Source organism: Mesoplodon densirostris, chromosome 7 (genome assembly GCF_025265405.1).
Source record: "Mesoplodon densirostris isolate mMesDen1 chromosome 7, mMesDen1 primary haplotype, whole genome shotgun sequence".
Lineage (NCBI taxonomy): Eukaryota > Metazoa > Chordata > Mammalia > Artiodactyla > Ziphiidae > Mesoplodon > Mesoplodon densirostris.
The window spans coordinates 3,147,977-3,163,312 of NC_082667.1; the positions used below are offsets into that span (position 1 = coordinate 3,147,977).

The following is a 15,336-nucleotide window of genomic DNA, read 5'->3' on the forward strand; positions in this document are numbered from 1 at the left end:
AAATAAGTCACGTAGAGAAGGATAAACACTGTATGATATCAATTATATGTGGAATCTAAAAAATAGAACAAACTAGTGAATATAACAAAAAAGAAACAGACTCACAGATATAGAGAACAAACTAGTGGTTACCAGTGGGAAGAGGGAAGCTTGTTTCAGAAGCTGATCACAGGAATCTCTATTTGGATGAAAATCAGAGGCCCCATGACCTGCAACCAGGGATTATACATACTAAAAAAGTCATCATTTAAAGGACTCTCTCTCCAACTTAGATGAAAGGACCCTTATCAGGTATTCATAAGTAGCTCAAGCACAGTGAAACAAGGGAACTGACTCTTGAGCTCGTATTTCCCACTTATGAGGGATCTCTGCATCAGACTGGTCTACAGAAAGGACTGCTGATCCAAACAACCACCACCCCAGGATGAGAAGAAGATAGGAGTGGTAGACAGCTGACCCAAGAACCTGGACCAGACTCATCCTACTAATTCAATTTACTGTTTACCAAATATTTGTCTCCCCTATCAACATTAAAGTTATTGTCTTACTTCTAACCATACCTTTGCCCCCAAAATTTGGATGGAAAGAAAATTCTCTAGTGAAGTTGTCACAGAGCATAAGTACTCGTGACATGTACCACTGCTTGCTTTAAGTCTACTGCTAAAAGCACATGTAAACTGTTTCCGTGACAATTCAGTATAATTGATAAAACGTATAGCGTATAAAAGGTTTCCTTGCTAGCATACTTCTGTGCTTGTTCACTGAGTCTGATTAGTTTCCCCAACATGGATAACTAGGCACCGAGTGATATGATGGACCTATGGCAGGCAGCAACCACCCTGGCAACAAGGGACAAATATTTTGATGATAAATGCTTTCCATCAAAAGATCTGCAATGGGGCTTCCCTGGTGGCGCAGTGGTTGAGAGTCCGCCTGCCGATGCAGGGGATACGGGTTCGTGCCCGGTCCGGGAGGATCCCACGTGCCGCGGAGCGGCTGGGCCCGTGGGCCATGGCTGCTGAGCCTGAGCGTCCGGAGCCTGTGCTCCGCAATGGGGGAGGCCACAGCAGTGAGAGGCCCGCGTACCACAAAAAAAAAAAAAAAAAAAAAAAAAAAAAGATCTGCAATGAAAAGGGGAAAATGATGGAGGAAATTTTCACATGTTGAGGTATGGGGAAGTCATTCTGGCTTACACATGATTTAACTTAAACTTTATACTAACCAGAACAACCTGTTTTGTGGCCTATCAAACATGCATTGTACATCTGCTTTAACCGCTGAGGAAAAGAGTGGATTCAAAAATCAAAATAGAGTAACTGTGGTCCAGGAATCCAAAATAGAGCTGGATGGCCATCGTGGGTGTGGTTTCAGACATGCTCCAGTATTACTGAGAACTTGAATTTTCTGAACTTTTTCAGACTCAAGGACACCACCAGCTGTTCTCAAAACAGTATCTGCTACCTGCCAATTGCAAACTTATGTCCTCAAGTTCTCCTCTTGTAACTATGAAAGCTTTTACTTTAGGAATAGCAGCAAACGAGACAGCTCAAGCCATAGCTTCCCAGCAGAGGGCTCTGGATTCTTTAGCCAGAAGGCTACCAGACAATAAAATTGCTTTAGATTATAGTTTAACAGAAAAAGGGGGCATATATGTAGTGGCCAATAGTTCCTGCTATGTATGTATTAATAGCACATCAGAAGTTAAAACCTATTTAGATAAAATCAGAGAAAAGGCAGCTTGGCTCCAACAAATGTCATCCCAAAAATCTGGATTTGATCTCTTAAGAAATATCTTCTCATGGATCCCAGCAAGAATAAGGTCTATGTTTGAGGGACTGGTTAAACTAGGTATTATCGTTTTGTGTTTGCTAGGATCTATATCCCTTTTTGTCATAATTCTCTACTTGCTGTTTGTCTTGGATCCTGAAGCCCAGAGTCTTGGCCTCATCTTGGGATTTGTGGGTATTTGCAAATTCGAAACAGTTTCATTCCTCAAAACTTTCTTAGGCCTACATCCCTCTTCAATAGGAAGCAGCCAGAGCAGTCATGGCTCCCTTTCCTCAAGACTGAGGAATGACTAAAAGGCGGGGGGACTGAAACCATGCCCCCTAGAGAAGCTGATGGCTAAAAGGAATCCTTGAGCTTGTCTTGCAGAGCAGCAGATTGGGGAACAGCTTGTTAAAACCCCTCTGCTTGTAAACCATCTTTACTGATGTAGCTCACTTTAGTTATTTTTTTCTTTCTTTCTTTTTTTCCTCTCTTTAATTGAATATGTTCCCAGCTTCACGTAGCCCAGTTGTTTTACAAGAACGTGGAGGTTGGCTCATCGGTTACCAGGGAAACCAGCCAAGGGGCACGTCCCTTACCGCCCCTTTGATAAACTGTCATAGTGGAGATAGTTCTGATCTAAAGATTAGAACAGTCGTCACTAGCTGGGGCCCGGGGGCAAGTATGTAGGCATTTACTGATTAGGCTCTATGACTAAGAGGGAAGGTGAGTCAGGTGAGTGGGGTGTAGGTGAGGCAGGGACTGGTCCAGCAGGGATGTACAGAGAGCAAGAGAGCAGCCATCTTGGGCGGCCTGACTGCACAGCTGCAAACCTCAGCATCTCAGCATTTGGTTTGCTGCATGTTGGACAAACGGATGTGTCCACAGTAACAGAGTTGTGATTGACATCTGAAGTAGGGTTGGGGGCAGTTCAGTGGGGCTGAGTCCTGAACCTGTGGGGTTGGACACTACCTCCAGGTAGACAGTATCAGCACTGTGTTCATTGCCTGGTGGTGGTAGAATCGTAGAAAGCTACTGGATGCTGAGTTCCAGCAAATGAGTGACTGACAGGGGAAGACAGTCATCCAGGAGGCTGAGCAAACCCAGGGGGGAAGAGAAGTCCCAGAGAACTGTGACAGCGAGGGGGTGCCGGCTGTGCAGCCAGCCTGGGGGACAATGAGCAGACTGGGGCAGGAAGTGCCTGTCTGTCTGTGGGAGGGGTGTTGGACGAGAACAGAGATTGAAAGCAAAGGAACTTGACACTGGTCGACGGCAGGAGAAATGAGCGAAGAAACAGGGATTCAGAACACAATCTGTGGCTCAGTTGTGAACGTAGATATCAGCCGATCGTGAAACACTGAGCTGTGACTGGTTAGAGAGAAACAGCAAGCCCCAAATGGAGTCATCTGCCCCAAGACAGGAAACCAAGACTTAACTGCAGGTTCAACCTTTAAGAACAGTCAGTCTGATGTCCTGATCACACTGGGGAGGCAGGCTCTGCACGAAGAAGACCCTGCTGTTACTATTCACAATAGCCAAGACATGGAAACAACCTAAATGTCCATCGACAGATGAATGGATAAAGAAGATGTAGTATATATATGCAATGGAGTATTACTCAGCTCTAAAAAAGAATGAAATAATGCCATCTGCAACAAAATGGATGGACCTAGAGGTGACTGTACTAACTGAAGTAAGTCAGATGGAGAGAGACAAATACCATATGATATCACTTATATGTGGAATCTAAAATATGACACAAATGAACTTACCTACGAAAGAGAAACAGACTCACAGACATACAGAACAGACTTGTGGTTGCCAAGGGGGAGGGGGGTGGGGGAGGGAAGGATTGGGATTTGGGATTAGCAAATTAGACTATTACATACAGAATGGATAAACAACAAGGTCCTACTATATAGCACAGGGAACTATATTCAATATCCTGAGATAAACCATAATGGAAAAGAGTATTTTAAAAATTGTGTGTATATATATATATATATATATCTGAATCACTTTGCTGTACAGCAGATATTAACACAACATTGTAAATCAACTATGCATCAACTAAAAAAAAAAAAAAAAAAAGACCCTGCTGTTCCCTCCGTATCAAAGAGGAGGGCCTGGCCTGAAACTATCCTAACTTTTCTCTCGCGAATACCTTCTTGTCCTGTCCTTCTTCTGCCTATAGAAACCTTCCATTGTGTACAGACCCTTCTATTTACTAGTGGGAGGCTGCCCAGTTCCTGAATCATTGAATAAAGCCAATTAGGTCATCAAATTCACTCAGATGAATATTTGTTTTTTTAAACAAACTTAACCAGAAAACTGTGAAGTGCCCACGTTAGGAAGAGGAGGTCAGAGAAACTAACAGTGAGGGCTGAATTGTGTGCCACATCCTGTCCTTCCAGAGCAGAGGGCCACGAAATGGCAATGTCTGCACATGAGTTAGAAATACCAAGGCGGAACCCAGAGGCTACAGGAGAAAGGAGAAAAATGGAAATGGACAGCTATCGGGAGCAGGGCTCGGAGACTGGGCAGATTGGTGGGGGGGGGGGGTTGTATATTTCTTTTTGTTATCAAGCTTATAGAATTATTTATGAATTACAAAACCATATTATTATATAAAAGAGCAAACTATCTGTACTATGTATAAAGGAACAAACCATTGGACAAATCTCAAAAGCATCATGTTAAGCTAAAGAAACCGGTTAGAAAGGAATGTACATGGTGTGACTCCATTTGTATGAAATCTAAGAAAGGAGAAGACTAACCTTGGGGGCATCAGCTGGAAAGGGGCAGGGGTGCCATGGACATGGCTCTATCTTCTTTAGGGTGTGATTGCACGAATGCACACAATTGTCAAAAAAGAAAGCTCCTAAAATCTGCATATTTTATTGCATGTTATTTATGCCTCACTAAAAAAGTGTAAAAGTAAACACTATTTGATACAACATTCCCAATTGTAAAGAGAATTTTTGTCATATTATTACTTGATATTACATGATTTTTATAATATTTAAAGCATTCAGAGCACAGAAAAAAATTTTTTTTAATTTTAACTAACATAACACTGGCATATAAATTTAGAGAAGAGAGGGAAATCCTGAATAGATACTAGCAAATGGAAACAAAGTTTAACATACCACATCCATTTGGAGCTTATAAAGACATGCAAAGACTTACCATGTTCATCTCAACATATGCTAAGAAGAAATTTGATAAGTTCAACAACCATTCTCAATTAATTTTAAATCCCCAAAGTAAAAATAACTAAGGATGGATATAAATCTGAAACCAAATCAGAAACAGGAAGAGCTTTCCAAGTCACATTGGGAAAAAGACAAAAATGCCTGTTATCAAAGATATTTGTTCTAGAAATGATCTAGAATATTGTTCTAGAAACGCTGGCCAAGAAAAGTAGTTTTGAAAATGAACTGAGGGATGTAAATATCAGAAAGAAGTAAAATTAGTTTTCTATTATATAATTTCTACTTGAAAAAAAAAAACAAAGAAAATCAATAGAATAACTGCTAGACCCAATAAGAGAATGTAGTAAGGTGGCCAATTGCAAAAGCAACACACAAAATCTCAAGTTTTCCTACATAAAAATATTAACCACTTAAAAATATCATGTTAAAGATTCCATTTGTAATAGCAGCAACAATAAATAGACAGGAATAACTATAAGAAGAATATAGAGCAGGGGTTCTCAACTGGGGATGATTCTGTCCTCAGGGGACACTCGGCAATGTCTGAAGACATTTTAAATTGTCACAAATGGACGTGTCTATCAGGTGGAGGCCAGGGATGCTGCTATACACCTTTCCATGCATAGGACAGACCCCCACGACAAGAATGATCCAGCCCAAAGCAACGGGGCTGGAGCTGGGAAACCCTGATATACAGGATCAGATGTATAATGATGGATGATGGGTGACTGATGATTGAGAGTTTCATGTGGTCTGTGATAAGTGGGTTATAAATGAATCGGCAGCGTCAAAGCAGCAATATCTAAGTGACAGGTACTGTGGGGCAGGGACTTCACCCGGAATTCTTGTCTTTCTCCCCCATGACCTGCACAAGCTATGCACAGGAAGATGCTTCATCAGCATCCAAGGAGCAGTCACAAACCTGGCTCCTGCGCATCGGGCAGTGACTCACCGACTCCGGGACCACGGGGTAAACCAGCGCAGCTCTCGGTAGTTGCCTTCATTGGCCAAGGCCATTTTGGGTCTGATGAGCAGGATCTTCCTACAGGCAGGGGGACAAGGCCACTCCTGAGATCAACACGCCCCTGACGAGGAGCAGCCGCCGGTCCGTCCACCCCGACAGTCGACAGGGACAGGGCGGCTAAGACCCGGCGGGGGGGCACTTGCGGGCAGCTGATGTCCAGGGTCTGCGAGGGGACATGACAAGGCCTCTCTCCCTGGACTGACCTCCAGCAATGGGGCCATGTGTCCCCTAACCCCACCCTGTGGCCAGTGGTGGCAGAGACCAGGAGCAGTGCCACTTGAGTCACCTGCCTGGTACACCAGCCCCCACTAAGGTAGTTCCAGAAGAAGCCTCCCTGCACATGGCCCCCAGGGACCGTGCCCCAGGGCACTGGCACGAGTACCCGCAGGCCCCTAGAGCTCAGGGGAGACAGGCAGGTCACTCTGCTCCCGGCGGTCACCTACCTGTTGAGAAATATCACCCTGCAGTTGTAGCGGACGTTTCGGTGCATGATGGGCCTGCGGGGAGAGGGGACGCACACACTTGTTGGCAAAGGGCAGAGTTACGCGTCTGTTTCGATATGAAGTTTCTCCGTCCTTTATGAGAATCAGAAGGCTCCCCTGTGGCTTTCTCAAACCAAAGTTAACAACAAACCCAAGTGTTTCTGCCACAGCGTAGGCCCTAAATGGGAGAGAGTCTTCTAAATAGAGCACCAAGTCCCTCCCTGCTCGGGGCTCTTCCTCTCCTCCTGGAAGATTCTCGGACCTTCCAGTGGCTCCCTCCCTCCCCTTCTCACATCCCTGCTGTCACATCGCCTCTTCATCCCCTGCTGGCCTCAGGCACTAGCCCCTGTGCCTCCCCAATTCTCCCTCCCAGCACCTCTCCTGACCCGAACACCCCCCCCTCCAGAATGCAGGGTGCAGGGCAGGGGCAACGGGTCCGAGGGGCCGGGGCTGGGGTGGGGGGTGGTAGGCCCTGAGCAGATCTGCTCACCCCTCTGTCTGGACCCTTCTCAGGATAGACATTGTGTATTACATCTCCTCCCGGACCCCCTGGTACCTTCCTCCTCTGCAGGGGAGGGGATCAAAGCTCCAGAGGCTGAGGTGCTCTGCTGGCCAGTGGCTGGGGCAGAGCTGGGCAGAGCTGGGCAGAGCTGGGCAGAGCTGGGCAGAGCTGGGCAGAGATGGCAGAGAAGGCAGAGCTGGGCAAAGCCCAGGTGCTGGAGCCCAGCTCAGGGTGAGAGCGCAGGAGCTCAGAGCAGAAGGCATCAGGCACCACAGGAGGATGGCCTTAAGGGGTACCTAAGACGACGGATTGTCAGGCAAATTTAATAAGGCAAACAAATGAATGCCCTGGGACAGGAGTAAACAAAGCAGTGATGGAGGAGGAAATAAAACCAACCATTAACAGTGTGGGCTATCAAGTCAGGGGGCCAGGTTCCAATCCCGCTTTGCACTGGCTAAGTCCTGCTACCCTGGGTTCCTTCCCCCAGAGGGACTGAAGGACAGGATGCCGGCGGGGTGCCCCCAGTTGTGGCCACGACACACGGATGCCACCAGCAAGGACTCCCACCGCTGTGGTTTCTAATCCTCCCCGGGCCAAACCAAAACCTGCCTGTGTTCACATTTATACAAAAATGTGTTCAAGGCAGGAAGTAAACTTATATTTTAAACAAAACAGAGACCCTCAGTGAATATCCAATTTCCAAGTGGAGTAAGCCTCTTGAACAAAAAGAAAAAAAAACAAAAAGCAGTACGAAGAAAATTGAAAGCTCAAAACATAAACTTAAATAGCAAACAACATACAAGTAAAAGTATTTTTATCATATGTGAGAATGGGTTGATATTTTTCACATAGAACTCTTAAACTAAATTAGACACAGACACTTCAATTGTACGCTAAAGAACAAGTGTCAGAAATGGCCAAAAACAAACAAGAGAGTTCAACTTCCTAAGTCATGAAAACAAATAAATAAGATCTTTTTTAAAAAAAAAATTATTGCGTGTTTTAAGATTCTCTCTATTTTGTTTCTTTAAGTTTTCTTTATTTTGAGCTAGCCCTTTGTGATCAGCGCTAAGGATAACACGCCTTCAAAAACAGGGCAGGAAGGAGGCTCAGCACCTTTTTCCTGGAGGATAATTTGTAAAGACAATTTCAGACGGAGAATATCAATGACATCATGGTATGACGGTTGTTTTCTTCAGTGGTGCTTACAGATCCAGATAAATGCTGGATTTCCAAAGAAAAATATCTTTAAATATGATTGTTAACACTTTGAGGGCAAAAAGCAGAAAACTTATAATCGGATTATAAGTTCAAGGCGAGCAGAGGAAAGTGGAACACAGAAAACACACAAAAGACAACAGGAAAAACAAAAAAGAAAAAAACATGATGACTAGGACATTTAATAAAGTGGCCAGAATCGGTCCATGTGGTGGGCTGCGTAAAGGCCCCCAGTGATATCCCCATCCCGATTCCTAGGACGTGTGAGCGTGTCACCTCAGGCGGCAAAGGGTACCCTGCCGATATAACAAAGTTACAGACCCTGAGATGGGAGATTATCCCTCTGGGGGACTCTCTGGGGCCCTCATCATAACCATAAGGGTCCTTCTGTGAGGGAGGAGGGACAGTCGGAGGGCACGTGGCAGTGGAAGCAGGGGCTGCAGTGATATGATCGCTGGCTTTGAAGATGGAGGGAGGGGGAGGGGCCACGAGCCAAGGGATGCGGGCGGGCCTTCCAAGCTGGGCTCTTCCAAGGAAACCGATTCTCCCCCAACAGCCTCCAGAAGCCCAGCCCTGCTGACCCGTTTCAGACTTCTGAGCTCCACACCCACAAGACAACAGATTTGTGTGGTTCTGTGTGTCGCATCTGTGGTACTCTGTCACACAGCAGCAAAAGAGGAAACAAACATGGTCCATGTATCAAGAATGATAGTAAATGCGAACAAACTGGGTTAAAAATCTCATCTGTTTACTGCTTAAAAGAGACCTACTACACAGACGTCACAGCAGGTTGAAAAGGCAGTGCAGAACACGTGCAGGGCCGAGGAGAAGAAAGCAAACTCGGCTACATTCACACCACATAACACAGAATGAAGGATGCAAACAGAAACAACATAAAGGCCCACCACTGGGCTCTGGTTACACAAAGCACATCACAGACACACTCAAGAATAGTCCTAGGCCAAGCCCTACCCACGTGACCTGCACCCGTGGAAACTACACCCTATGGACCTACAGGCAGACCTCGCTTTATTGCACTTTGCTTTACTGTGCTTTGCAGGTATTGCATTTTTTTTTAAATTGAAGGTCTGTGGCAACCCTGCATTGAGCAAGTGTATTGGCACCATTTTTCCAACAGCTTTTCCTCACTTCCAGTCTCTGTGTCACATTTTGGTAATTCTCGCAATATTTCAAACTCTCCACCAGGAAAAAGATTACAACTCCCTGAAGGTTCAGATGATGGTTAGCATTTTTATCAATAAAGTATTTTTTAAGTAACATAAGTACATATATTTTTAGACATAATATTGCACACTTAATAGACTACAGTATAATGTAAATGTAACTTTTATATACACTAGGAAACCAAATACTTCGTGACTCACTTTATTGCTATATTTGGCTTTACTGCAGTGGTCTGGAACCAAACTTGCAAGGTCTCCAAGGTCTGCCTGTACACCACGTGGGCCTACAGCTATGGAACCTACATCATATACATCTATACTTATGGAACCTGCATCTATAGAACCTGCCTGTACACCATACGGACCTACAACTATGGAACCTACACCTATGGACCTATATACCACATGGACCTATACCATATGGAGGAACCTACACCTATGGAATCTACAGCTATGAACGCTACATTTATATACCTACACCCCCTGGAACCATATGGTCAGCATGTCAATATGGCGTGATGTGGAACCATCCCAAGACTTACCATTAAGTAAAGAAAGAGCTATACATGCGAAAAGGAGACCCTGTGCTCCCAGCTGTGCAAAGCATGTTGCCACATGCACAGTAGCATCTGGAAGAACATACAAAAAAATCTCTCAAGAGCTGCCTCCACTGGGGGAGTTAGGTACCTGCAGGGCTAGAGAGGGAACAAACCCCACTTCTCTACAAGAGGCCTTCTGTATCTTTGAAATGCAGATTCCACCTCCCTGATGTTAGGATGACTTCAGACATACGACGCCCTTGAAGTTGCCTCTTTCCAAGCTTGCCTTTCCCCATGCTCACGCCGGCACTTACATTCCCACATCACAGATGATATCCTGAGTGACTGGAGATTCCAGAAGGGCAGCCAGGACCTGGAGCGAATGCAGGAGGGTGTCCGACTCGTAAAAATGATCCCAACATCCGTAGCCACTGCAGAGGGAGGGAGGAGGACAGTAAGCCCCTGAGACACACCGGGTGGGCCCAGGGGCAGGGGTGGGGCAGGGGCCTAGGGGCCTAGCGAGTCAGAACGTGCAGGGGTGCAACCCAGACCTTGGTATCTTTATAAAGCCTCCCAGGAGATTCTATTGTGCGGCCAGACTTAGAATCGCTGCTACAAAAAAACAAAAAACGATGCTTTTTATTGGAAATTCATGGACTGGGCCCCATCCACTTCTCATAGTTGTCAGTTACAATGAGAAATTCTCTGTCATGTCAAGAAGTGTCTGCTCTTGGATTTTCTGTTTTAACCTTCAATGTAGCCCAAATCCCACTAATCTACAAGAAAGGGATGTGAAAGAAACAAAGCTGGACCCAGAGAAAAACATTCCTCTGGCAAAGGGACCATGAATAATCATTCGAATGCCACTCACAGAGCTACTCCTGAGTTTCTTGCTATAGATACTGAAGCTTGTGGTGGGCTGAATGGTGTCCCCCCAAAAGATGTGTCCATGCCCTAACCTCCAGAACCTGTGGATGTGACCTCATTTGGAAAAAGTGTCTTTAGAGATGTAAGTGAAGGATCTGGAGATGAGATGACCCTGGCCCTAAATCCAGTGACAAGTGTCTTTACATGAAACAGAAGGAGGAAAAGCCATGGAGAAGAGATGGGGCTGGGGCTGGAGGGATGCGGCCACAAGACAAAGAACTGGGAAGCAGAAGCTTGAAGAGGCAGGAAGGACCCTCCCCTGGAGCCCTGGAGGAAGCAGGGCCCCGCTGACACCTTGATTTTGGACTCCGGGCCTCCTGAACTGTGAGAGAATAAATTCCTGCCGTTTTAAACCATCCAGTATGTGAAACTTTGTTATAGCAGCTCCAGAAAAAACTAATACAATGCTCAATGAGGTCCTAACAGGGGGACTGGGTTGAGAGTAATTTCTCTGTCTGGGACCCCCAATAACGAAATGTACCGAATTTGTAAAGTACCATTTTATTTTGTTTTATTTATTTTACTATTTTATCTTATTTCACTTCATTTTATCTTATTTCCACACCGCATGGCTTGTGGGATTTTAGTTCCCCAACCAGGGATGGAACCCTGACCCCTTGCAATGACAGCGTGAAGTACTAACCGCTGGACCGCCAGGGAATTCTCTGTAAACCACTTTTAAATCTTCACAGGGTCCTTCCCACAACGCATGGCCTGGAAGTGATGTTGCAAACGCCGAGCAAACTTTGCAGACATGAACACAAACCCCCAAACTGGCCTTTGCGACCCTTAATGCCTTGAAAAGCATTCCTCTCGGCCTCTAGTTCTGATAAGGGGGAGAGCCTGATTCTTAGATGAAAACGGGGTCCAGACCTGGGATGTCCTTTCCTCTCCAAGGACAGACTCCCGCCTCAGAGGCTGTCACTTCCTTACCTCCCAGGCCACATGTGATATCAAACACCAGTGCAATGCCAGACGTCCAGCCAGCTTTGACATCAGCCCTGGACTGGGAAAAGTCAGCCTCTCTATGAGCTCCTGTGTTACCCGACATAGGAATCTGGGATCACCCAGCCTTGCTGGGCCTGCTCTTGTTCAAGGGTGCCAAGCAAGCACACTTATGGGCTTCTGATGGTCTCCTAAATGGGCCTGCATGTCCGCAGTTCCCAATGCCCGCCGCCTCCTTCCTTGCACTTTCGGCTGAGGGGAGCTGATATAGACGCCTCTACCTGCCCACCCTGGGGTGTCTGTGTGTTCTGCTCTCACCATATTTCCAGTTCTGGCCCAAGCCTGTATCTCGCTCCTTTGTGTTTGGCAATTTCAATACCTACATGTACAGAGAGAGAGAAAGAGGGGCAATTTCAGCACCTACAACTGGTCCAAAGGCAGATCCAACCCTCTCGCTGCCATAGGTGTTGTAAAAAACCAAAGGGCATCTCCCAGACCCTGCTGACACCTGCAGGAAATGAGACACAGGCAGGGCCTGCAGGGCTGACCCTCAGCACCAAGGAGGAGGAGGGCAGGGGCGAGGGGGGAGTCACACACTGGTAGTTCATTAACCAGCAGATGCAAAAGACCCTGTGTTGGGAGAAGGCAGGACCCAAAGGCACCAGCAGCAGGTACCAGCTGCCTCTGGGTTTGAGCAGCAGGCCGGGGAGGAAAGGCTGGCCAAGTGGAGACCCAGCTCTGGCCACTGAGACTGCCTCTCCTCACTCCAACTAGATTTGCTCTGAGCTCTGATGAGATGAAAGCAGGTTGAGATCGAAAAACACAAAAAGGATGAAGGTCCGAGGCACATGGCTGCTAACATGCCCTCACCCAAATCATTCTGTTTTTACTGCGGTTGGCAACCCTGCTGCAGTTTGCAGCTGAGGACAGCCAGTCTGAGGTGGCCGAGCCTGTACGGTCGCCCAGGGCAGCCCCACTTCAGGTGTAGGTGTCAACAGTGCAAATTTGCGCTTTCAAAGGTGAGCTGGTGCAGGTGACAACTGTATGGGGACCCCCGTCACACACACACAACGACCACACCTAGTCTCTAAGCTGGGGGGCTCACCCCTATTCCACCTCCCTCTTTGGGTCGGTTTCAGCTCTAGAAATGTCACATGCGACACCAAAGATATTGGAGGACAGGTTCACCCCAGCCCTCCCATCTCCACCTCCACGGCCAGACTCTTCTTACCACGGGTACATACCACGTGTCCCCAGGCACTGTAACCCACTCCGCACCCCCATTCATGAGGAGGACCCGGGTTCTTACGGGCACAGGCGTGGTCATAAGATAGCTTATCTTATCTGTCCCCATGCCAACGGCTAGGAGTTTCTCCAGAGCAAGGCTGCGTGTGCGTCACAGCAAGCCTGGCGGCCAGAATGGACTTTCGCCCCTCTGTCCCACGCCGCCCCTAGACTCACTCTTTAAAATCCTTTGCAAATTGCCCTCGAAGTCCAGGGCCCACTGGTTGAGCGCGCAGGTGGCCACGGTTATCTTCCGGCCCATCCTGGCTGCAGTCGCCTGGGCAAAAGGCCGGCCGGACAGTGGGTCTTTCTGTCCTAGGGAGACAGGCGACCGCGGCTTGCGTCCTTCCGGCTTGCCTCGTCCCGTCCCGCCAGGCCCTGCAGGGACAGGACCGCAGAGCCCCAACGTCAGGCCCCGCCCAGGTCTCCCCGCCCTCGCCCCGCCCAGCCCGCGGAGCTCCCCGCCGCGCCTGCGCAGGAGGGAGGCCCGCGGAGCCGCGAGTGCTCGGCAAGGTTGCAAGCGCGCTACCCCCGCCCGCGCCGCCCCGACTCTGACCGGGCAGGTGGGACGGTCGCCAAGTCCTGGAGCGCAGGTGGAGAGGGGCCGGCCCGCCCGTGTGCCCCCATACCTCCCCGCAAACTGAATCTTAATACGCTTGTGCAATTTTATTTTCCCCCGTGATATTAATTACGTTCTTTTGGTTATTTCTGCATTTGTCACTGCATTGTAGGAATAAAGCCCACTTTATCCGTTCATAACGGGCGGGCATTTAAGTTAGCAGCGTTGTGCCAGCACACACGCGCACTGCTATTTTCATTCCTGTAATGCATCCCGTGTGAGGGCAACTAGTTTCTCTCTGCCTACCGTTGCCAGTTTCCCCTGGAGCTGCACTTACCTGCGCCTCGCCAGGCGCCAGGCGTAGGATATGCATTTGTGCAACTTTACTAAATGTTACACAATTTCCTCTCTGAAGCATTTGAACCTATTCACTACCAGCAGTTTTTCAGGTTTTGTTTTCACATTTCACCCTTTAGTCCCCTTAGTGTAGGAATTCATATTTTTCCCCTTGTGAATAAGTAGCTGGCTGACCATCGTTGATGGAATAGGCCATCCTTTTCTACTGGTTTGCAATGCTGCCTCTGCCATACATACTGTACACGTTTTCATATTTCAGACAAACTTGTATCCTGTTTATAAAGTAATGCTTGTTCATGAGTTTCAATTTGGAAACCAGAAAACCACAAAAATGTTTATATGTTCATTCATTTAATCCTCACTTTGACCCTTTGGGGCAGTTTTCATTGCTAGAAATACCTCAGTTCTTTCCAGTATGCTCAGATATCTCCTGCCAACCATGGCTGATTCTAGGCCTTGGGCAGGGAAGGAGCAAATCCTCCAATGTCTGGTTGGAGCAGAAAATAAGGACGTTCTCCAAAAATGATGGGAACAAGTTATTTGAAAAGAAAGAATCAGTTTGGAGGGGTTCCCACTGGCCAAGTATGGGACAATAGGAGAACTTTAAAAAAAAGTAAGTGACAGTACAGGATCGTAAGTCAATGAGCAAAAAATCTATTAGTCCATACTGACAAAAAATTAAGAGAGGGAAATTCTTTACAGAAAAATGCCAACTAATAAATATTGAAAGGATGAGGAAGATCACCCTTTTTGCAACAAGAAGTTTGGTTCAGGCAACAGTCATCATTAAATGCTAGATAATTGGACCGAGGGTTATTTGTGAGCAGTGTATTTACAGTCTAAAGTATCACTCCCCAGCTTACTCGTTAATCATGAAAGGAAAAATGGAGACTTTTGGCAGATACCACCTGAACCACACGATCAAACTTACCATCAACAATGGGACAAAGGGACATCGTGTTGCCTCCTGCTATGATGCATGAAGATAGGACATCTGGGTAGTATATCATCTTGCCCCACAATGCGTAACCTAAAAGCAAGGACAAGGAAAACAGCCACACCAAATCAAGAGACTTGCTGTGAAAAGCCAGCCTTGACTCTTCAAAATTGTCAAGGATGAAAAAGAAACAATAAGACAAAATAGAAAGCACTGCTGGTGCAGTGGTGTAGATGAAGGCAGGCTGAGGAGCTACATTCACAGTGTGGTTCCCCGATTGGATCCTGGGTTTTTTAAAAATGAGCAACAAACAACATGATTGGGACAATTGCAGGAAGCTGAATATGGGTAATATATTAGACAATAGCATTGAATGGAGGTTAAATTTCCAGCGTG

The 15,336-nt window shown here is 46.8% G+C and overlaps 1 protein-coding gene across 3 annotated transcripts in view; it reads right to left on the reverse strand.

Moving 5' to 3' along the window:
• Nucleotides 1–13,447, reverse strand: part of NADSYN1 (NAD synthetase 1) — a 33,144-nt gene extending 19,697 nt beyond the window's left edge. For 2 of the 3 annotated variants that reach the window (XM_060104796.1, XM_060104798.1), the window contains exons 1-5: nt 13,265–13,447; nt 12,122–12,182; nt 10,246–10,362; nt 6,450–6,503; nt 5,935–6,024 (exon numbers count right to left, since the gene is read on the reverse strand). In XM_060104796.1, coding sequence (XP_059960779.1) covers nt 5,935–6,024; nt 6,450–6,503; nt 10,246–10,362; nt 12,122–12,182; nt 13,265–13,349 — 407 coding nt within the window. In that variant the 5' untranslated portion in view covers nt 13,350–13,447. The remainder of the gene's footprint in view (nt 1–5,934; nt 6,025–6,449; nt 6,504–10,245; nt 10,363–12,121; nt 12,183–13,264) is intronic. The other variant, XM_060104799.1, reaches the window with a different exon arrangement.
• Between the last annotated feature and the right edge of the window lie 1,889 nt (nt 13,448–15,336).